This window comes from Festucalex cinctus, chromosome 19, assembly GCF_051991245.1.
Source record: "Festucalex cinctus isolate MCC-2025b chromosome 19, RoL_Fcin_1.0, whole genome shotgun sequence".
Taxonomy (NCBI): domain Eukaryota; kingdom Metazoa; phylum Chordata; class Actinopteri; order Syngnathiformes; family Syngnathidae; genus Festucalex; species Festucalex cinctus.
The window spans coordinates 15,676,971-15,699,755 of NC_135429.1; the positions used below are offsets into that span (position 1 = coordinate 15,676,971).

General features: G+C 38.1%; 1 protein-coding gene across 1 annotated transcript in view; it reads left to right on the forward strand.

Annotated features, from left to right (window-relative positions):
* LOC144006963 (thrombospondin type-1 domain-containing protein 7A-like) overlaps nucleotides 1-22,785 on the forward strand; it is a 96,784-nt gene that overhangs the window by 50,547 nt on the left and 23,452 nt on the right. The window contains exons 6-13 of the mRNA XM_077506127.1: nucleotides 281-484; nucleotides 5,073-5,267; nucleotides 10,407-10,647; nucleotides 15,175-15,290; nucleotides 16,258-16,390; nucleotides 16,625-16,728; nucleotides 19,960-20,154; nucleotides 20,305-20,571. Coding sequence (XP_077362253.1) covers nucleotides 281-484; nucleotides 5,073-5,267; nucleotides 10,407-10,647; nucleotides 15,175-15,290; nucleotides 16,258-16,390; nucleotides 16,625-16,728; nucleotides 19,960-20,154; nucleotides 20,305-20,571 — 1,455 coding nt within the window. The remainder of the gene's footprint in view (nucleotides 1-280; nucleotides 485-5,072; nucleotides 5,268-10,406; nucleotides 10,648-15,174; nucleotides 15,291-16,257; nucleotides 16,391-16,624; nucleotides 16,729-19,959; nucleotides 20,155-20,304; nucleotides 20,572-22,785) is intronic.

A 22,785-nucleotide genomic window follows, 5' to 3' on the forward strand; every position in this document is an offset into this window, starting at 1 on the left:
TTCTGCCGCCTCTACCTGAGCCCTGCAGGCATTCCTGAGCTCCGCTGTGTTATCGGGCCTGAGCAGAAGTGTGGATTAGGGAGCGAGTGACCTTGGCTGGGATGGCGTTAACGCCTCGCTCTTCCCAGGACCTGGATCATGGAATCTCATGCCCGTCAACACGGGAAATGACCAATGCATACACCCAAGGGCTGGTTTTAGTATGACCAATAAACATCTCGTAAAGACGCTGCTTCTGCGTTTTTGCATTTATTGATTTGTTACTGTCATTTCTTAACAGGGTTCAAAATGAGGAAGCGGAAGATCGTCAACGATCCAACAGGTGGGACCGGAAATTGCCCTCACTTGGTGGAAGCAATACCATGCGAAGACCCCAGATGCTATGACTGGCTTGTGGTTACGCTGGAAGAGTGCATCCCTGATCATGAGAAGGAATGTGGACCAGGAACACGAAATCCTCAAGTCCAATGTGTTAACAGTGATGGTTTGTTGGAACTTAGTACTTCTATATCATTTTCCTATACAGTACATACCGATGTAGCAACTTAGACTTATGAATCCACAAAGAATGTGCTGCATCCGCTGATAGCGCCATTTACTGCACTTCATTTCCACTTGCAGTTTGTCCTATTCACAAAGGATATTGTGTTACTGAGATTACACTGCAAACACGCCCACAAAGTTTGACAGCTGAGCACAGTATTGAAGTCATACTCTACATCAGGGGTCAGCAACCTTTTAGTCCAAGTAAATAACCAAAATTCTGCATGGAGCCACGAAACATTTGAAAGACACATTGTGTTAGTGTTAGTAAAGTAGTACTGAGGGTCCAAGAACTAATTAGAGCTGCACCACATCACAAAAGTATGCAGCATCCAATACTTCGACATTCAATTGTATAGACATATGATCATTTCCTGCCTCTCTCTCTTTCTCTCTCTCTCTCTCTCTCTCTCTTTCTATTTTTTTTTTAACATTTTATGGCTATTTTTGGACATTTTTTTCTGCCCTTTTTTTCCAGAAATTTTCTGACATTTTTGGCAATTTGGTGGACACTTACCATTTTCGAGATTTCCTCTTTTGTTTTTGGGCATTTCATAGTTACTTTTTGAACATTTTCTTTCTGGCTTTGTTTTTGTTTTTTTGTTTTTAATCAATTTTATGGTTTTTTTTTAAAAAACAATTTTTTTTTTATAATTTTTTTTTTTTTTGGGAATTCCAAAAATATTTTATTGGAATTTTTCTGCCATTACTATCTATTTATTTATTTATTTATTTATTTATTTTGACATTTTAGGTTACTTTTTGAACATTTTTTTCTGCCTTTTTTTTCCAATTCTCTGACCTTTTTTTTGTGGCAATTTTATGGACATTTTATGTTAAATTTCTGCTTTTCATCTTCCTTTTTGGACATTTTTAGATCATTTTTTTAAAAACTTTATTCATCTTTTTCTGACAACTTAAAAATTTGGTCTGACATTTTTGGAATATTTAATTATTCTTTTTTTTTTTAAATCTAAATCAATTAATTTGAATAATATTTTATCTTAAAAAAATACAACAAGCTATGTAAAAATATTTATTTATTTATTCATTTATTTACTTTTATTTACTTATTTATTTATTTAGAGATCCGCAGGGAGCCACAGGAGAGGGAATAAAGAGCCACATGTGGCTCCAGAGCCGCAGGTTGCAGACCCCTGCTCTACATAATGAAGTCAATCGGTTAAGTAGTATGAACCCTGTAAATGTGCAAAAATGGGCCGAAATTGGACATTCAAAAATTCATTGCTCACTTCCTGTACATTTTACGATATGGCTTCCACTGACTTTTTTTTGTGCATCTCGGGGTGCTACACGGTTTTTGATTTTCCACTGGGCGCGGCGGTACAGAGGAATTTTCTTATGACAACTTTATAATTTTAAATTTTTCATCAGACCCGGTGAGTGTGCAAAATTTAGTGAGTTTGAAAGCATGTTTAGGTCCATAAAAATGTGATTCTTTTTCTAAGAAGAAGAATTTCTACAGATACAATTAAGCGGTCGCTGCTCTGGACGAATTAACATATGCATACAATACAGTATGTGCTGTAAGTCTGCAACAATATTTCAAAGAAAGAGAGCGAGAAAAAGACAGTTAATTGAGGCAAGGGGGACAGAGTATATGGTTTGAAAATTATGAATAGATACTGGAGTAAGAACACCACGAGCTGATGAGGGCTCTTGGGAGTGAGAGAGTGAGAAAGAGAGAGACAGCAAGAGAAAGGGAACACGCTCATAAAGAGGTTCACATTCACATTACAAGCGCTAGTGTGATTACCATCTTCTACGTCCCATGTAGACTTGTTCTCTGCCATTAATTACCAACGCTGTTCTTTGCCTTGAGCATTCATGAAAATACTGCATGGAATATCATGACGCACACCCATGGTAGGCAGCGATATACATTGTATCGGCCTACAAATTATAATTTTCTGTCCACTGTTTTTGCAAAGGGAATGGGTCAGGTGTATACTCAAAAAGTTCAGATTTGGTGTCTAACTGTCTATAAGATATCAGTGTTAATAACAAATTGTTATATACAGTTATATATTGTATTAGAGCAGAGGTGTCCAAACTACGGCCCGAGGGCCATTTGCGGCCCTCCATACATTTTTTGGCGGCCCGCGGCAAATACTAAAAATAATTTTTCAATGCTCTTTAAAAAAAAAAACGAGGGTGCATTAAACATTTCTAGCTACGCAAAGACACAAATTTGCAGCTAATGATTCAGTTCCAGAAATCAAAATAGTTTCATCCACTTGTTTCTTAGTGTCGACGTCCAATTTGTGAAAACATCACATTAATTAATGGTTAATTATTAATGAACTATTAATGTGAAAACATCACATCAATGGTTAAGTGTGGTCAGTTGACGACCGATTGTTCTTGTGGTTCAGAATGTCAAGTTGGGATCAGCTGCTGCTCAGTGGAGAGACATATCTATTATAGTGGCACACAGGGGTCACTATTTGCCTTGTGACTGTTAGCAGTTTTCAATAAGTAACAGTACATTATATCAACAATTTATAATTGCTTCATTGATTTTTACCATGTTTAACTCATTCACTGCCATTGACGGAAAAAGACGTCAAATGATGCATTTTTTTCTGGTCTGGCAATGAATGTGTTAATAAATAAATAAAAAATCAAAGTGGCCCTTGCAGCTTTCTATTTTTCTGTATGTGGCCCTCAGAGGAAAAAGTTTGGACACCCCTGTATTAGAGCATTCCAAATGTGACAAAAACGTGTTCCAGTACTTACTGTGCATGTGCTCAGGAATGCATGCAACAGCCCTTTTCAGTTGCTCTTGCCATCCAATCAGCAAGCTGATATTTCAGTGGCCTTTCAAACTCACCAGCGAGACGTAAAAATGCTGCACATGCTGGATGAAATGGACACATATACTCCAAATAAAATAAATGACCTGGCTCACTTTGCAAGCCAAAGCAGCTTATGGTGGATTTAAAAGGGTCCAAAGGTAGCTGTTGACAAATTGTTCCATTATTAATCATGTAATGCTTTCTCTTTTTTTTTTGGTTGCCCTATTTAACATTTCTCAATAGAGGCCATTGTCAGTCTCATAATTATTTGTCTTTTAAGTCATTGAAGAGGGAATCGAAAGTTAAGATACTGAACAACCAAGACAAGAAAAAGAAGCATCTCACGCAGTGTTCAAAGTCATCTAAAATCTAATAAGCAATCAATGCCAGATGGACCTCAAACCAGGGAGAAGTGAAAGAGACAATTACCCCCCATCTGACAACTCAAAGCTTCATCTGACCCTCAGTTGGGCAACCAAAGGAGGTCACACGGGGGGAGAAACTTCATCCAAGCATACTGTGTGCATATTGTCATGTGATGAATTTGAGTCACATACAAGAGTTTGGATAAATGAATAGTAAATCAATTAACTACAAATATGGAAACAGTTTCAGCAAGTAAAAAAGTGGATCTGTCAACAATTTATTTATTTATTTATTTATTTATTTATTTAATACATGATGATGTCAAGGCTGAGGATAATTTGTTGGTCAGCTGAAGCAATTCCTCAATTTAAAAAATACACCCTGAATTCCATTAACTTCACGAAGTCATGATTGGGATGATAAGCATTATCTATCACAGGGAAGCCTTCACTTACAGAATTGCGCTACTCTCTCGCCAAGCACCGTTAGAACACCCCTCAGTTTCCCTTCACCGCCGCCTTATTGATCTCCTGTTGTCTCCTGATGAAAATGGATCACTATTTCCCCAAGGTCTGTATGCGTGTGTGGTGTGCCATTCACAACACAACTTGACATTCTTACAATGAGATTTTCATAGATATGGTGCTTCAGCGATGGGGTGGAATCTCACATCTCGGTCAATAACGCATTCGCTACTTAACACCACCACTCTTATGGCTCTATTTTCATGGCAAGTGCGAGTCAGGTGCAAGGCATAGTGCAAAACGGCACAGGGGCGGACTGGACTAGGTTTTGGTATTTTTGGTTCGATGCACGTCTGAGTGAAATATGTTGACATCCATGTTCTGGATGTCTGGACAGGAGATTTGTGGCACCTTGAAAGTGTGGAAAACGAACGGGAGAATATGCCCCTTATTTCTTTTTTGAATCTTTGTTCGTATGCAGTATGTAACCACAAAAGGCGTGATTTCCGAAAGATTTGGCACAGTGTAATTGAAACCTTAAACCTGAGCCGGATTTTTGTCTTTAAATGCAGCATTTGAGAAAACATGTTCTACTTGGGTAAACATTTTTGAAATGTCAAGAAAAAAAAAAAAAGTCTATTCAGAGATAGAATTATCAAGATTCTGGATGATACAAGGGCTGACTTTAAGCCAGTCACCTAAGAGAAAACAGCTTTCAACTCTGTATTTCCTTGGGTGTGGTCATTTCAGTGCACTGTGACAAATGTCTGGCGTGGGCTTCACTCAGAGCACATCATTCACTGCCATTGACGGAAAAAGACGTCAAATGATGCATTTTTTGCTGGTCTGGAATGTGTTAACATGAACCTTTTGTCACCAGGTGAACATGTGGAGACGCAACTCTGCCGTGATGCCATCCTGCCTATGCCGGTCATCTGTGAGGTGCCTTGCCCAAAGGACTGTGCCCTCAGTTCTTGGACCCAGTGGTCCTTCTGTTCCCACACGTGCTCTGGGAAAAATACAGAGGGCAAGCAGACCAGAGCTCGCTCCATTTTGGCCTACAGTGCAGGGGAAGGTAAGAGGATACGCTTGTGGAGCTGAATTGTTTGACACCCGGAGAGTTTCATAACATTGATGCAAACATTTGGACTATTCCGCAAAAGGTACAACAGAATTTCATTTACAATTTGCAATGTGATTTGGAATTACATACTGTAGTTGCTTACAAAATTAAAGTGAAATGATATTTTTCACTGATCTGTATATATAACTGGATAGCTGATAGCCCATACACGCTGGTGCTAGCCGTTGACGCTACAGGGCGGCCATCTTACTCCTCCCACGTCACGAGCAGACTACAGTATAAACTACACGTATACGTACAGATTAGACATAAACAACTCATTGGCTCACTATTTTCAAGTTAACCCTAACCCTTTTATTAAAAATAATAATTAAAAAAAGTGCACGGTATTTCCTCCTGTAAACATCGTAAAGCATTTATACATGTATTTAAGGCAAGTTGTAAAATGTCTGGCAAATTTAAAACATTATAAATCATGCTGTTTCTACTAAGTACCGTCTCAAATGTTTTTCAATTTCGATCCTGTAAATGTATAGGATCGTATAGACCCTTCCGGCTGACGTCACTTTACCCAGAATGCTTAGCGACCGCTTACCCTCTTGATGGACAAACAAACCGTAGAAAGACATGAAGGGAGCAGCGTTTTCGGTGAACGATTCATCTAAACATAACAAAACTACCAAAAAAGCCATGTTGATCGTGACACACTAGAACCAGCCGTTCTTAGCCGGTAGTGGCAAAAGCTGGAATTGGTTGGAGGGAAAGATCTGTATCTACTTTCACCATCGGCCTGATCAAAGCAAGCCACGACGTTCCCCCAAGTAACATCACAATATTTTAAATTATCTCATTGTGAAGAAGAGCGCCTACACATGGGAGGACTTTGACACCATCAAGAGCCTGGATTCTTTGAACTATTTTGTGTCTGGATGGGTGAAGGATGTCGGCTGCGTTCAACACGACAATGTTTGTCTCGTAGCAGCAAAGGTATGTTCTATTTATCTTTTGGTTGACACAGGTTACTGGTGTATCATTATTCATGAAATAGTTTGTGTCCGGAGAAACTCGTCTTGCTGTGCGTTCGCGGCGCCTCCCTGGAAGGCAAACATCCCATAACAAATGAATGTAGAGAGCTTGATTTTCGGCTAGCATTTTCGTTAAAAGGTAGGAAATATGTCAAGTGTCACCAAAAAAAAAAAAAAAAACGTCCCGAGTAGGACACTACATTACTGCGAATCATTGAAACCAGTCGTTTGAGGCCACTAGTTGAAAAAAAAAAGTTGCGTCGTACTTTCACGCTAGCCCCCGTGCTAGTCTTTTACTCCTCACTGTCTTCCGTCTAGTTTAGAATCACAGCCGAATCTGTTTGAGCCGTTAGAGCAACCGTTGGCCGCGCACAAGTTCACCATGGCATTGGTAGCTGATTTATCAACTGTTTGACCTATTTCCTAGCTCACACTGATTGTTTTCTAATTCACTCGCATTGACGCGCTAACCACCACCGCTAGGGGCGCGCTAACGTGACGTTACACTGGAAGTGTCTATGCCGAGAAACGTTTCTTGGGAGGAGTAATATGGTGGCCTCACGGCTTCAAAAGTCTTGGCCTATCGACTATCCAGTATTCAGATCAGTGATATTTTCATACTCCCTAGCTATATATTCTTTTGTGTTGGGAAAATTAGACCCTAATGTAGTGTGCAACTAAATCATGGTGACATTACACAGAAGGGAGTGTGTCTTCTTTTACATCCCAACTGACGAATGCTCAGAACATTTTTTCACCTTTGTGGTTTGAAGGGGAAGAAAAGACCCACAGATGGTTCACGCCTAGCTTGGCAGCGATCCCAAATTGAATTTGTTTCTTGGCAGCTCTATGATGGTAACAGCTATTCTCACACTTCTGGAACAACTTGCGCAACATGCTGTTTCTGGCATGTTCACAGCAACACAGCTGATGCTGGACGAAGGAAGCATTTTATTTGGCTGCATCAATTTCTGAACCATTTTGGCACAAGCATGGTTTCAAACGGCTGGAACATTTCTGTTATATTATACACATGTCTTGGGAAAACGCCACAAAAAAAATTATCTTAGGACTATTCATTTGGCTATTTTTCAGTTACTGAGAACTATTTTTAAACTGACCGTTTTTCTTGTTGTTTTTACTTTGGGTTTATCGCTAACCATAAAAGCACACTCCATCTTACCGTTCTGGTCTCTGTGGTTTCCATATATTGAACCCCAACATTCTTATCTGTTATGTCATGTATTGGCTACATGAAAAATACCTTATTATTAATAATTAACATGCACAGTTTATTTTTGAAAAGAGGGTCAAACATGTGACGTCTACCTAGCTATCTAGCAATGTAGCTAGCTATTTACCTACCTAGCTATCTATCTAACTTGATACTTGTCTATCTGTCTGTCTGTCTATTCGTCTGTCTGTCCAACAGTCAATCCATCCATTTATCTCACGTTGGTGCCCATGAGAAGGAATTCAATATTTATCTTTTTAATTAGCATATATTACAGCACTGGTGTGAGGGGACCATGTAATAATGAGCTCCCCAGCTGATATATTTCGACTTTGGTGAAATGTAATGATCTCTCATGTATATTTCCCTGTGAAGGACATTACACAGAGGTCAGCAATAACTTTGGTCAGTCCAATTTTGGTGACTGACTGGAAGATATCATTCAGTTAACTGATGGGGTGGTAATGGCTGACCATCTCCTCGGGGTTTCTCTGATGCAAAGGCAACAGTGGCCACTAATGACATGCTTTTGTAGTGAAGAAGGTCACATCGAGTGCACTCCCCACTAGAGACCATATTAGGCTTCCAGCTCTATGTGGACATTCTTGCACTGGGGGAGGGGGGGGGCATCTTATCTCCTGAGGCCCAACGTAAAATTCCACCATCAATCTTTTGTACCTAACAGGTAAAAGTCAATTAATAGTTCATCTATAGCGCACAATTCAGGGCTCATACGCACTGTTCCTGGATTCTAAATTATTAAAGCTTGAAGATCTAGTAAAACTTAGATCTTTATTAATATTATATAAAGCAAATAGCAGTCAACTTCCTAAAAAAATACAATTGTTTTCTTATAGAGAGGGTAATTATACTTTTAGGAGAGCACATCATTTTAAGGTACAGTGTGTTCGTACGACCCTGAAGAGCCATTGTATAAGTCGAAGAGGGGTTAATTTATGGAATGGTCTAGGAAATAACCTAAGGAGTGCTACTAATATCTACCAATTTAAAAAATTAGACATGATCGTTATTTTTAATAAATATGCTAAAGAATTACATTAGATACAAGGTGTCTCTAGATGGAGAGAAGATGTTTGGAATTAAATGTTGGGTGGCATTGCATCTGGAATAAGGTGTGATGTGACTAATATAGGTACTAATAATTGTAATTTCCATTTGTATTTGCTTTACACAGTATTTTGTACTGCATTCTTTCTCATTTTCATTTGATATAATTGATGTTTTATTTTCTGTTGAGTATTAATGATGAGTGGGAAAAGTTTGGGCTCTTGTATTATTATATCATGATGGGGTAGGCGACTATAAGCTTTTGCTTCAGCCTACTCCTTTTAGGCATTAACAGTATACTGTTTGTTTGATCTGTCTTGTTTTTTTGTTTTTTGTGCTCAAATAAACTAAACTGAACTGAACTGAACAATCAAGTTCATGCTTCAAAGATTTCTAGCCATTACTCTGTTCCTTTCCACTTATGACAGCGCATGCTTTTATTCCTGTACTTGTTATGTAGTATTGTAATAGCTTCAAGATTACTTGCACAATCCTCACTATTGGTGAAAAACAAACATTTTGTGTGATTAGCTAATTTGGTTTCAAGTCAGCTAGAATTCTGTGTATAGGAGAAGAGTGAGGAATAATATATTTGCAAAGGTGGGCACATCAATAAATTTTGAGTGTCCGTCATTCGGCAGTTGTCAACAGTCAGGACACCCTTCCGTGTGAAATGGAGGTCACTGATTGGCTCTTAGATCACAAATAATGATTCCTCCTCTGGGCGAAGATCTCCGCTGGCCGATGACGTTACGCTGCAGCAACTTGCATTACACCCATTAAATAAGAGTTAGTTCAATTTGTTCGTTGAATTCACCTGGAACTTTTTGTCTCCATGTAGAAAAGATAATGACAGTAAACTTTGATTTGAGTTTTGATATTTTTAATGAAATAGAAAAAAAAGATGTACTCAGGCAGGTTACTGGACGGGAAACAAAAGTAACTGATTTGCATTTCCTGTCTAACACAGCCAAAACAGCGATTCTCACCAACATCAATTTACATAAAAAGAAACATAACAGAAAAATCTCTTAATACTTAGTCATTTTAATCACGGCTTTTTACTTTGTCTGTTCCCGCTTGCACCATGTGTATTTCACTTCATACATTTCACTTAATGAAACTGTGACTGTGGAGCGCACCAAAAAATCACGATGTGAAGCTAATGATTTTGAGAGTCTGCTTATTTCTTTAATTAATCACACTTGCTATGGTGTCACAATGTGACACAATACAGGTGGTGATATTGCTTGAAGAGTGTTTATTGTATAACATGATCGCAACGCCGTTTGCTGTTTATTCCCCACACAGTTTGAGAGACATTCAATGTGTTTGTATTAAAAATACTCAGTGGATTTGCATTTGTGGTAGCGTTTTTGTCATGACTCGAGTCATGCAGGAGTAATGTTTGGGTCTTGTCTCATGTTTGGGGTCACACCTGCGTTAAGTTTGAGTAGAGTTCATGACCGTGCGCCAGAGTTCACGACCCGTTACGTGTCTGTTTTGGGGATTGATGTAACAGCATCCAGTTTCAACTAGTTTTAGGCTATATGATGTCTGGACGATATGATGTCAAGGATCTTTTATGCTATATGATGTTTGTTGATGTCAGGAACTATCTGTAATTACTGGGTTAACAGACAATCAGAGAATTCCATGTCAGTACTGGTACTCACATGTCTAACCACAACCAATTGGATTGTGTGTATTTTGCCGGATTATTGCTCACTGTTTCGCTGTGCTTCTCTGCACAAAAGTAAAAAGTACAAAAACTAAACTTAATGCTTACATGTCCTTCAATAGGTGGAATCCAGTGTTCCAATATCAGTGCCCTGCAGGAAGTGAGGAGCTGCAATGACCACCCCTGCACTGTGTACCACTGGCAGACCAGCCCATGGGGACAGTGCATAGAGGACTCCTCCATCCCAGTGACCAACACATCTATGGGCCACGCACATGGAGACGATTCCTCGTGCTCCGTTGGGATGCAGACTCGTAAAGTCATCTGTGTCCGCGTTAATGTGGGCCAGGTACCTCCAAAAAAGTAAGATACACTCAAATACCGAATTTTTCGGATTATACGTCGCTCCGGATTCTAAATCGAACCAGCCAAAAAATGCATAATTAAGAAGGAAAAACATATATAAGTCGCACTGGAGTACAAGTCGCATTTTGGGGGGAAATTTATTTGGTATAAAATCCAACACCAAAAACATACATGTCATCTTGAAAGGCAATTTAAAATAAAAATAAAAGAGAGAACAACAGGCTGAATAAGCGTACGGTATACTAACGTTACATGACTGACATGCCTGCTAATGTCAGTAACGACGTAACATATTAAGAGTTTGTAGCGAGCAGTGACGGGAGTCGGAGGCGGAGTGTTGAAGCCAAAGGCTGGCGTTTTATTGACATCAGCTTCTGAGGTCTTAACAGCAACTCCCCACTCAGCTAGAAGCTAACAGGCTAACTCCCCTTTTCCACATAACAAAACCTTCCCACCCGGAACTCTCCCTTCGTCCCAATGTTCCGTGGGTGAATTATGTTCCCATCACTACAAGTTATTCATATAACGCTAGCATAAAGAACATGCTAACAAGTTTACCAAACTATCAGTTTCACTCCAAATCACTAAATCCAATGAAATCTTCATCCTCGGTGTCACTTTTAAACAACTCGGGAGGTAGACGATGCGCCGCTTCCTCTTCTACCGGCAATGTTGAACTTATCAACACAGGCCTAGAGCGCCCCCTTGCGGTTTAGTGTGAAAATAACATGTGAAATGATATAATGTGTTAATTTCACACATAAGTCGCACCAGAGTAGAAGTCGCAACCACGGCCAAACTATGAAAAAAACTGCGACTTATAATCCGAAATATACGGTAATGTATTAATTTAATGTATGGATATTATTTTGTATACAATGGCTATTCACGTGACGTCATCGGTGAAAGGACTTCATTTTTCAATATTGTTAACAGTACTATGAGTCATTTGTGCCACTAAAACACCCATTTTTAGTGCCAAACCTTGTATGTATGCGACGCTGTGTGTCATTCTCCTTTTGTGGTTAGCCGCTGTCACATTATTCTGGCAGAGATGATTAGCTCCTGGCCAACTGTGTTTAAACATCCGGGTCTGTTTCTTCCATGAAAGTCTCTGCTGGGACCGTGGGTGATGTATTTATTTATTCATCAGAAGGTATTATTTTGGCAGCGGAGCAGCTCCGCTCGAGCAAACCCACTAGCCCCCATGCGGTGTATGGAAATTAGTCTAGCTTGTTATTCTAGCACAATTTTCCAGATTACGGCGACATGCTGCACAGTGAACTGGTGCCGCAGGATATTTTTTCCGCATCAGTGGAGATGAGGGTGCCAGGGTTAAACAGCTGTGACCACGATTAGAAGACTGTCACCAAAGAACATGGAATTATATATATTATAATAATAAGAATGCCATTGGTTCAAATCAGATCCACTGGTCTGCCACATCCTTTCAATAGAGAGAGATTTCAAGGCTCCTTGACTGAGACCGGGCCCCAGTAACACTGTACACAGGTCCCCCATTTGGGTTCAGTATTTATTTTCTAAATATGGTCATTAAAATGAAGTATGTTAAAGCATACAAATACATTGACATAAGCATTATTGTCATTGATAAGGATTTTACCAGCACAGTTAATTTATTATAAAAAATACATCAAATCGTTATTCTTTATTATTATTTATTATCGTCTACCATTTTACTATTATCTACAATTTAGTATGTCTATAATTTAGGACCTGCATCTAACATTGAAGGCTTACTGCAGGGGTTGCCAAACTTTTTCATTTGAGGGCCACATACAGAAAATCAGAAGGACGCAAGGGCCACATAATGTTATGAAGAGAAATTGTGTTTAGTCCTATAAATTGTACAAATAATTTACTTGTGCTTTTGCATATTTAGAAAAATGCTACAGTATATAAACCAATTTATCTGTAATATGGCAGTAGGGTTATTGTAGTTTTGGAATTTTTAATTTTAGTTTTTATTTTGTTTTGAGTTTTTTTTTTTTTTTTTATTTAGTTACTTTTAAGTAGTTTTCAGGGTGGTTCTGTTAGTTTTCGTATTAGTTTTAGTTCTTTAATAAATGCTTAGTTTCAGTTTAGTTAGTTTCAGTTTAGTTACTTTCAGTATTAGTTTTAGTTTTTTTTTTTTTTTTTAATGTGTATTACTTGTGCACAATATTTAAAAAACACCATGGGCGTGACGCCATTATTCCAGTTTATATCAAAATAAATCTACTGAAAAATCACATTTAAAATCATCCCCAAAGGCTCATGCATTAAAGTAATTACCAAAGACTAAAACAAAGGACATGTTTGCTATAATTATAGTTAGTTTTATTCTAGTTAGTTTTTTAAACATAAAATGTAGTTTCAGTTTTCTTTTTTTAAAAAGCATCTTCGTTTTTATTTTATTTCGTTAAAGAAATTATTTTTTTAATTTTAGTTTTTTCGTTAGTTTAGTTAACTAAAATAACATTTAATAGCACCTGTGTTTTTCGACACCTTCCTTTCTTACTTTGACAATCTCCAAACATTTTTATTTTTATTTTATTTGAACTGAGTCAAATGCCATTTTTAGCATATCTCGCGGGCCACTGAAAAATGGATGGCGGGCCGCAAATGGCCCCCGGGCCGTAGTTTGGACGCCCCTGACTTACCACAATGTTTGCACCAGATGATGATGGTTGGTCGCATCACATAATATTTTCAACTTAAATCACAGGTATGAGGCAAACAGTTAGCCATCTTAAGAAAACAAGACAGCTAGCCACGCAAGTAAAATTATGACAAATATGATATTTATTGGACAAAAGTAATAGGAATTTTATTTATTTTTTTCACATCATACCACGATGTCCAAATATGAGCACTATACTAGTTGCTAAACGGGTAACTTTTTTTGTACATAGTTGTGAGACAGTACAAACAAGATAGTTGCTCCTATGGTTTTTTGACTATCTTGTGGATGATACAAACTCCTGTCTTTCAAAGTATTTCAAAATAATCCTAAATTGCTGATTTCTTTTTGGTCGCGACAAACTTATCGCTCTATCATTATTACACTGGCAAGAGAAATCCCACTTATATGATCACCTAATGACATGATTGAAGTTCAAATTCTGTGATAAAAAGCTCAGAAATGGTGCACTCAAGCAAAAATAACCAAAGGCAATAGAATAATACATTTGTTTTGGTTAATTATGGCATATCATGGCCATACACAGCAGATCACTGTACTGTACTGTACTGAACTGTATACAGTACAGTGTGGAAACATGCCTTGGCCAAGAGTAGCGGCGTCCAAACCACGGCCCAGGGGCATTTGCGGCCCACCGTCCATTTTCAGTGGCCCGCGACATATGCTAATAATGGCATTTGACTAAGTTCAAATAAATTAATAAAAACCAAAATGCTTGGAGATAAAAAAAAAAAAAAAAAAGGGAGGGTGTCGAAAAACACAGGTGCCATTCAACGAAATAACAAACTAAAATTAAAAAAACAATTTGGTAATGAAATAAAATAAAAATGAAAATGCTTTTTAAAAAACGAAAACTAACAAAGTACATTTTATGTTTACAAAACTGACTAAAACTATAATTATAGCAAACGTCCTTCGTTTTAGTCTTTTAACCCAGTTCAAATGAAATAAACAAAACAAAAATGTTTGAAGATGTTCAAAGTAAGAAGGGAGGGTATCGAAAAACAGAAAACAATATTGTTAGCGAAATAAAATTAAAAAAAAATTAAAAAACGAAAACTACCTGAAACTACATTTTATGTTTACAAAACTAACTAAAATAAAACTAACTATAATTATAACAAAAATGTCCTTCGTTTTAATCTTTGGTAATTAATTTAATGCATGAGTCTTTGGGGATGATTTTAAATGTGTATTTTAGTAGATTTATTTTGATAAAAACCGGAATAATGACGATTGAAAGTATGTCACACAGAAGTGACGTCATCTAGCAGCAGCCAATAGAAAAGCATCTTCAGATGACATCGCTCCCATGTTTTTTTTAAAAATTGCGCACAAGTAATACACATTTTAAAAAAAACTAAAACTAATACTGAAACTAAGCTAAAACCAATCATTTATTAAAGAACTAAAACTAATAAAAACTAACAGAACCAGCCTGAAAACTAATTAAAAATAACTACATTTAAAAAACAAACCTCAAAATGAAATAAAAACTCAAATAAATTCCTAAACTATAATAACCCTACTGCCATATTACAAATAAATTGGTTTATGTACTGTAACAATTTTCTAAATATGCAATTGCACAAATAAATTATTTGTACAATTTTTAGGACTAAACAGAATTTCTCTTCATCACATTATGTGGCCCTTGCGTCCCTCTGATTTTCTGTATGTGGCCCTCAAATGAAAAAGTTTGGACAGCCCTGGTCTAGAGGTTTTGAGCAAGATAGGGGATGACATCAGAATAGATTTCAGACCGTCAAGGGCACTCCAGTACATTCGGTGAGTGAGAATGTCAAATGATGTTCTTTCAGGTGTCCAGAGAGCCTGCGTCCAGACACTGTCAGGCCCTGCTTATTGCCTTGCAAAAGAGACTGTTTGGTCACCCCATACAGTGACTGGAGCTCTTACCCGTCAACATGTCAAAAAGGTAGGCTTCGCCCTTCAGATCATCCAATATGTTTGTCTAGCATATGCAGAACACATTTGGTCTGGCGTTGTTGTGGAGTGGCATGCTATGTGCAAGTGAAAAAAAAAAAGTGTAAAAATAAAGAATGTGATTATTTTTGTAGAGGCGACATGGTGGTGACTGGTGACGCTTTAGAATAGGTAATAGGTCGTTCAGTAAGTGGGGTAGTCGAATATACCAATGTCATGAAAAATAACAATGACCAATGGAGAGAGACAGAACGGGACGCCTAGTGGTTTGCTAATTAGCGACCCAAATTTCTTTGATGGGGAAAAAGGAAAACAGGGAGGATGGAGATGAGGGGGGGCTATTGCATCCTAAACCCCAATAGAGAGGGTAGCAGTATTGTCAAATTACATTAACTCATTCACTCTCAGCCATTTTCAACCCCATTCGCTCTTGGCTGTTTCACTGGATTTTGACTGATTTTGCAAGGCCCACAGAATATTGTGTTCTATTGCTATAAAAAAAAAAAAACACGGAACCTACTAAAAGAAAGATTAGAGTTTCTTTTTTCATCAGGAAAAAAAGTATATTTGTATCTGTTTCCGTTTTGCAGCAATTAGCATGAGAATGTAGCTAAGTTTCATCATTATTCACAAAAACAAAAAAAGAGCTTGTTGCAACAGGGCCCTGGCTGATCTCTTATACTCTGCTGCCACCTGTTGGACGTTTTTGTAATAACTACCATTGCTTTAAGCAACCTCTTCAGGCCAGAAGCCTTCTGTATGCTCTAGCATTAAATAAATAAATAAATAAATAAATAAATAATATACGTTTTGGGGAGTGAAGGACAAAGTATTAAAAAACATATTTCTGTTTTTGGGTTTGAATGAGTTTAAAAAAAAACAAAAAAAAACTACCTCCCATAAGAAAACCGACTGAATAGATGTTATTGTTTCCAATACTGTCATTTGTTTGGCCGTAGGTGGTAAGACAAAGAAGAAGCAATACCGAAAACGCATCATAATCCAGTTACCAGCCAATGGTGGCCAAGAGTGTCCAGAGGTGCTGACCCAAGAAAGAGAGAGTGATGCTCCCTCTGTCTGCCCAGGGTACAGGTAAAAGGCCCTTTTCATTGTTCAAGCAACTATTATTACAGAAATTAGTCTATTTGGGGAAATGTTTGCATCAAAAAAAAAATAGATATGTAGGATTGTAATCTATCTCAGACACTGTATTAGTCATCTGCATTCATTACGCGCTTTATCTATTAGCACATGATGCTGTTTATATCAATTTAAAAATTCCCTCGCAGTGATTAGATAGTAATGATACTCTCCCTTTGACTTTAGATGGAAAACACATAAATGGCGAAGATGCCAAATGGTTCCGTGGTCAGTTCGTCAGGACAGCCCCGGAGCTCAGGAAACTTGTGGATCAGGCCTACAAGTTCGAGGTGAGAAGACGCGAGGTTACACACTCACGCACGCATGCACCAGGGTTACAATTGTTTTGTAGTTTTCATTAGAATTGCTTTTTATGTTAGTTTTAATTCACTTTAAGAGCACATTTATTTTAGTTGAGTATTTATTAGTGTTTATATTAGTTTTAGTTTCAAATATATGGAGTATTTGTCAAGTGCAAGATAAAAAAAAGGCAGAAAGTGTGTACAAATGTAAACTATAATTCTTGTGATGACTTGCTGAGTATAACACGTGAAAATACCTGCAGTTACAAATCGAAGTGTAGTCTCTCAGATTCTCTTAGAGTCTCAGACATATCGAGTCCATTTGATCTAATTTAAGGATGAGTATCCAGTTCCACCACGTGGATGACTCTCATCATTATATATTATCACCTGTCACGGTACACACAGAATGGACCGGGACAATTGAATACAAACCTTTTTCTGTTCACAGTTTTCCTCAATACTGATGAAACTTTTTTTTTGCCTTAAGTGTAATATATCCCTGGCATATGTGTTGCAGTTAGTGTTGTTCAGGTACCATTTTTTGACCCTCAATACTGATTCCGCCTGTGAAGTATCAGCCGATTCCATCATTAATTAATATAAGGAATAATATACTTGTGGTATATTCAGAGGCGTAGTTTGCCATTAGCCAAGGCAGGCAATTGCTTGGGGCCCCTTAGCCAGCAGGGGCCCCCAGAGGGCCAACAAATTTGACACAACTGCACATCCTTCGCATTAGCAGCGCAGCAATGACAATTGACCGTCTCAAATTCCCTGAGTCACGTTTAATTTTTCGTAAAAAACAAAACAACTATGCATAGTAAGGCTGATTATTTTTTTGTATTTTTTTGTAAATGATCATGAATAGTAGTAAAGCTTTTATTTAAAAAAAATAAAATAAAATAAACGACCATGTAAGGTGTTGTTTTTGTTAAACGACCATGTATAGTAAGGCATTTTAAAAAAAATGACCATGTATTGTAATGCGTCTTAAAAATAAATAAATAAATAAATAAAAAAGACCATATATATAGTAAGGCTATAGTAATGTGTTGTTGTTTTTTTTAAACAACCATATATCGTCAGACGTGTTTTTGTTTTTATTTAAACGACAGCAGGGTTTTTCCGGACTCAAATTGAGGCAGAGGTGGTATCACCCTGACTATGATGGGTGACGATACCAGGTATTGGTATCGGTGCCAAAGGTATGAGTACTCGCAGCGGTGACCGATACCATTATGGGCCGCCCTACTGCAGCCATTTTATGATCAGGAAAATTAGAAATTAAATGAATACAAAGTTGACATTAATTTTTACCATTTTTTTTTTTAACTACGATCATTAAAAGTTAATCCACTAGCACATATTAAATAGTAAATATAGTTCATCGTTTTTGTAAAATACTATTATGTTTATTGTATATACTATGTTTTTATGACTTTGACGATGGCTGGAGAGCACCCACCAGGAAATGGGCGTGTGCAACGGTTGCTCCTTGATCTGTTTCTGCTTCAGTACATTAAAGTTTAAAGAAGAAAAAAAAAAAGAAAGCTTTTTCTTCTTCAGTTGTTGCTTCAGGTCTTTCCGGTGCACTGCTGTTGATGTAGCGCCTCCGTAGTGGCACAACACTGAAACTGCAGTTAAAATACATTCTTGGCGAGCTCAATCACCACAGCTCGAGCGCTGTGTTGAGCGATATCAGTGGCTCAGGCTGCAGGTGGGGAACAAATTAGGTGGAGGTGGCCGCCTCTGAATTTTGTATATTGGAAAAACCCACAAATCAAAGAAACCATAAACGTGGGGAAGAAGGGATGAAGTAATAGAAAGACAGAGCAGGTAGGGCTCAGGTGTTGTTGAGGTTGCATGAAAGTAGTGTGACGAAAGGCTTTGGGTATTGTTTTAAATTGTGAACTCGTGTAGTTGTAGTGTCTTTTTATCTTTTTTTTTTTTTTTTAAGCTCTAGCTATAACTTACAGAGCCTCTAAAGTGACATGGGAGAAAAAAAAATTAATTACGTTTACAAAAACGTTTTCGTCTAGACAAGAAAAGTTTCTCGTCCGGACAAGAAACATATTTTTTTATTTATTTTTTTCTCTCCCATGTCACTTTAGGGCAGGGGTGTCAAACATGCGAGATGACTTTATAAAGTAAAAAAAAAAAAATCGTAATGTCGGACCAATTAATCAGCGAGCCACAATCAAATATATAAATTTGTAATTTCATTTTGTAAGCGGTCCTCAGATGAGTAACTTGTATACGGAATCGCCTGGGAGTATATGACACAAATTCAATTACTGGTAACACAAATACATATGACAAGGATTAACGTCCTTATAACTTTATTTAATGCGCCACACAATGCATTCTGGGAACAATATATGTGCAAAACAGGTAGATTTAACACATCAATAACTCATACAGGCAAAGTGTTGCCACATTTCATTTGTATTCATGTTTTTTTTTTTTAGCCCATTATAGCAATACAAAGTTGATATTTTGTCTATTATTAAATTGATACTTTATTTTTCACGTACAATTAGTACCTTTAAAAACAGATTTTGCAACTTGCTGTCGACTGAAAATGACATCACAAGGGCTCAGGTAACCAATCACAGCTCAGCTGTTTTCTAGGTTTGGTCATGTGACATTCACAAGCTGAGCTGTGATTGGTTACCTGAGCCCTTGTGATGTCATTTTCAGTCGACAGCAAGTTGCAAAATGTGCTTTTAAATTGTATATGAAAAATAATGAAAATATTAAATTTATTATTGGCAAAATATGAATGTTTGACTGCCAAAAATGGCTAAATAAGTAAAATATCCCTTTAAAGAATAGATTACAGTTGAGCTCCGTAATTTAGGACTCGCCCAAAAATCTGCGTATAATTAACGGCAATTTTTTTTAAAGTTATATACCATTCTCTTACCGATTCGGCCCACTTAGTAATATATTTTCCTCCATGCGGCCCCTGAGCTAATACGAGTTTGACACCCCTGCTTTAGGGGCTCCGTAATAACTTCTATATGCATCACATCAGCTGCAAGTTTTTAACTGTTTACTGCATTGTCCCTGTCAAATAAAGATTTGAATTGAATGATACCAACATACTAATAACAAATACAGACAGCCCAGACTGGCTGACTTTTGTGTTCCAATATTTTCTATTTATATGTAAAGCCTTCTTGAAAAGCGTCATTGCGTCTTTCATCTCCACAGCTGTTTCGTGTCGGAAGCAAGATGGTGGACAGGCTGATGTTGAAGCGTGTCTGAAGTTCTCCAGGTCCATGCCGCCTCTCACCCAGCCCTGCCAACTGCCCTGCCAAGAGGACTGTCAGCTGAGCAGTTGGTCCAAATTTTCTCCTTGCACAGCCGACTGTGTGGGTGTCAGGGTTCGCAAACGCATGCTTGTGGGTAAGTGTCAAAGAGGTGCTCATAATAATTGAGTGTATTTCCAAAATATAAATTTAGATGTGTTGAAAAATAGTAGCTACAAAGGGGACTTCTAATGCTGTATGTACATTCTGAAGCAGACGGTCATCAACTGGTCTTATGTTTCTGCAGGTAAGAGCAAAAAGCGAGACCAGTGTAAGAACCACCAGGTGTATCCGCTGAGTGAGACTCAGTACTGCCCATGCAACAAATACAACGCCCAGCCAGTGGGCAACTGGTCCGACTGTGTACTTTCCGAGAGCGGCCGCATGGAAGGACAACTGGGCATGAAGGTCCAGGGCGATATCAAGGAGTGCGGTCAAGGTTATCGATACCAAGCGATGGCTTGCTATGACCAGGATAATCGCATCGTAGAGACATCACGCTGCAACAGTCACGGTGAGTTTAAAGCTGCCCCGTGGAGGAATTTGCCCCAAATTATCGCTAGAATAGCCTTTTTAATTGACTATTTATGACTCAAACAACTTCGAACTAGGAGATTAAAAACTGCTATTTACAATGGGTATTCCTGCAAGCCTCGAAGCCAATTGTTTTCAGACTGGATTTGGCTTCAAATTTCCCACCCTATGATGTCATGTGTGCATTGTGTACATGAGAAGGGAATGTGCAGTTTCATTTTTCGTGGCAGTAGCGATTTGGAATTCAATATTTCTGCACTGGGCAGCTTTAAAATGGAAAAGTAAACCTAAAATCATATTGACAATTAAAATAACATGTTGATATTTACAGTCAGTACTGACTTGTTTTCTTAGCCTCCAGACCCAGAATCTGAAACTGCACCTTTGAGAGTGGCTTTTTTAGTCTAAGGCACACCTGTGCACTAATTATGGTGTCTAATCTTGATATGGCACACTATGAGGTGGGATGGATTATCTCGGCAAAGGAGAAGTGCTCACTATTACAGATTTAGACTGGTTTGCGAACAATATTTGAAAGAAATGGTGATATTGTGTATGCGGAAGAAGTTTTAACTCTTTGAGTTCATCTCATAAACAATGGCAGCAAAACAAAAGTGTTGCACTTATTTGTGTTGAGTATAGTTAACACAACCCATAATACAGACTGCATCTATCCATCCATCCATTTTCTTCACCGCTTACTCCTCACAAGGGTCACGGGGTGCTGGAGCCTATCCCAGCTGGCTTCGGGCAGTAGGTGGGGTACACCCTGAATGGGTTGCCAGCCAATCGCAGGGCACACACAGACGAACAACCATTCTGTCATGTCATGTGGAGCGAGTGGATGAGGGGAGATGGACCCAGTGGCGGAAAAGCAAGGCAGGGAGACAGACAGGAAGGAGAGTAACTTTATTGACGATAACCAAGTAGAAGACAGGACGGGACTGTTTGCCATGACTTGGCTGGGACGTGGAGCGATTTGGCTGGGACATGAGAGGGACACTTGGCTTGGATGTGAGAGAGACTTGACTTGACGTGGGGAACTCGACTTGATAACAATGATAATAATAATAATAATAATAATAATAATAATAATAATAATTAGGGATGTTCGATACCACTTTTTTTTCAGACCGATACCGATACTCAGACCCTCACTGATACCAACTACCGATACCAGTAGTACATTTTGACAAAAAAAAAAAAAAAATCACTAAAAGATATTTTTAAACAAATATATTTCCTTTAATTTTTACAAAAAAAACAGCACAGTCACTCTTCAATAGTCTTAACGCTCACAAAAATGTTCTTTTTAGTTTAAGATTCACAATTTTGAAGTATTTCCAAAGCGGTGAAGTTTTGGTGAAAAACTGCTGCAAGCTAGCGCCACTTACAGGCAAGGATGACTCACTTAACGTCTTCCCCCTCTGCCATCGCTCGCTTGTACTCGTCTGCGTCACGAGTACTCGAGTACTTGAAAAAAGGCTAGTATCGGCCCGATACCGATACCTGGTACGGTACTCGCCCATCCCTAATAATAATAATAATAATAATAATAATAATAATAATGATGATAATAATAAGTCGATTAGTCGTTAATAATATGAGACGTAAAGTCGATTTTAAAAAAAAGTCGTTAGTGACAGCCCTACAGACCTCTTTCTCATTTTGGAGTGCACATTTAATTGGGGCTGATTTCAAAGTGAGATTGAAGTGGGACACAGTTGGAGACGAGAACTCAGTTACAGTATTGCTGGTACATGCATGCAACATTCAATCAATAGTTAAACTCCCCTTAAGTAAACTCGTACAGGCCTAATACAAACTAAACTACTATTAATGCTTGTTAAAATCCTGTCAGTTGACCAATCTCAAAGGCAATCATTTTATTGAGTCTGCATTATGAATATTACAATCGTGACAAAATCTGTCATGCCACTTCTCCATGAATATATCTTGGTATTTGGCAGTAAGGGGAGGAAAGGGAATTAAGAATTACAGAGCAGTCCTCGCCTTGGGAAAATATAGAAGACTTCAAAACACTCATGGGAAAGGGCACGTCTGTGTTTGTTCAATGAAAAAGCCATCTAGTTGTGAGTGTGAGCTTTCCTCCCAGTGTAGGGTTGTTTTCCTGGTGACTGGCTGCAACTGTAATGCAGACTGCTGTCAGCTTTCACTCTGATTTCAGCATCCT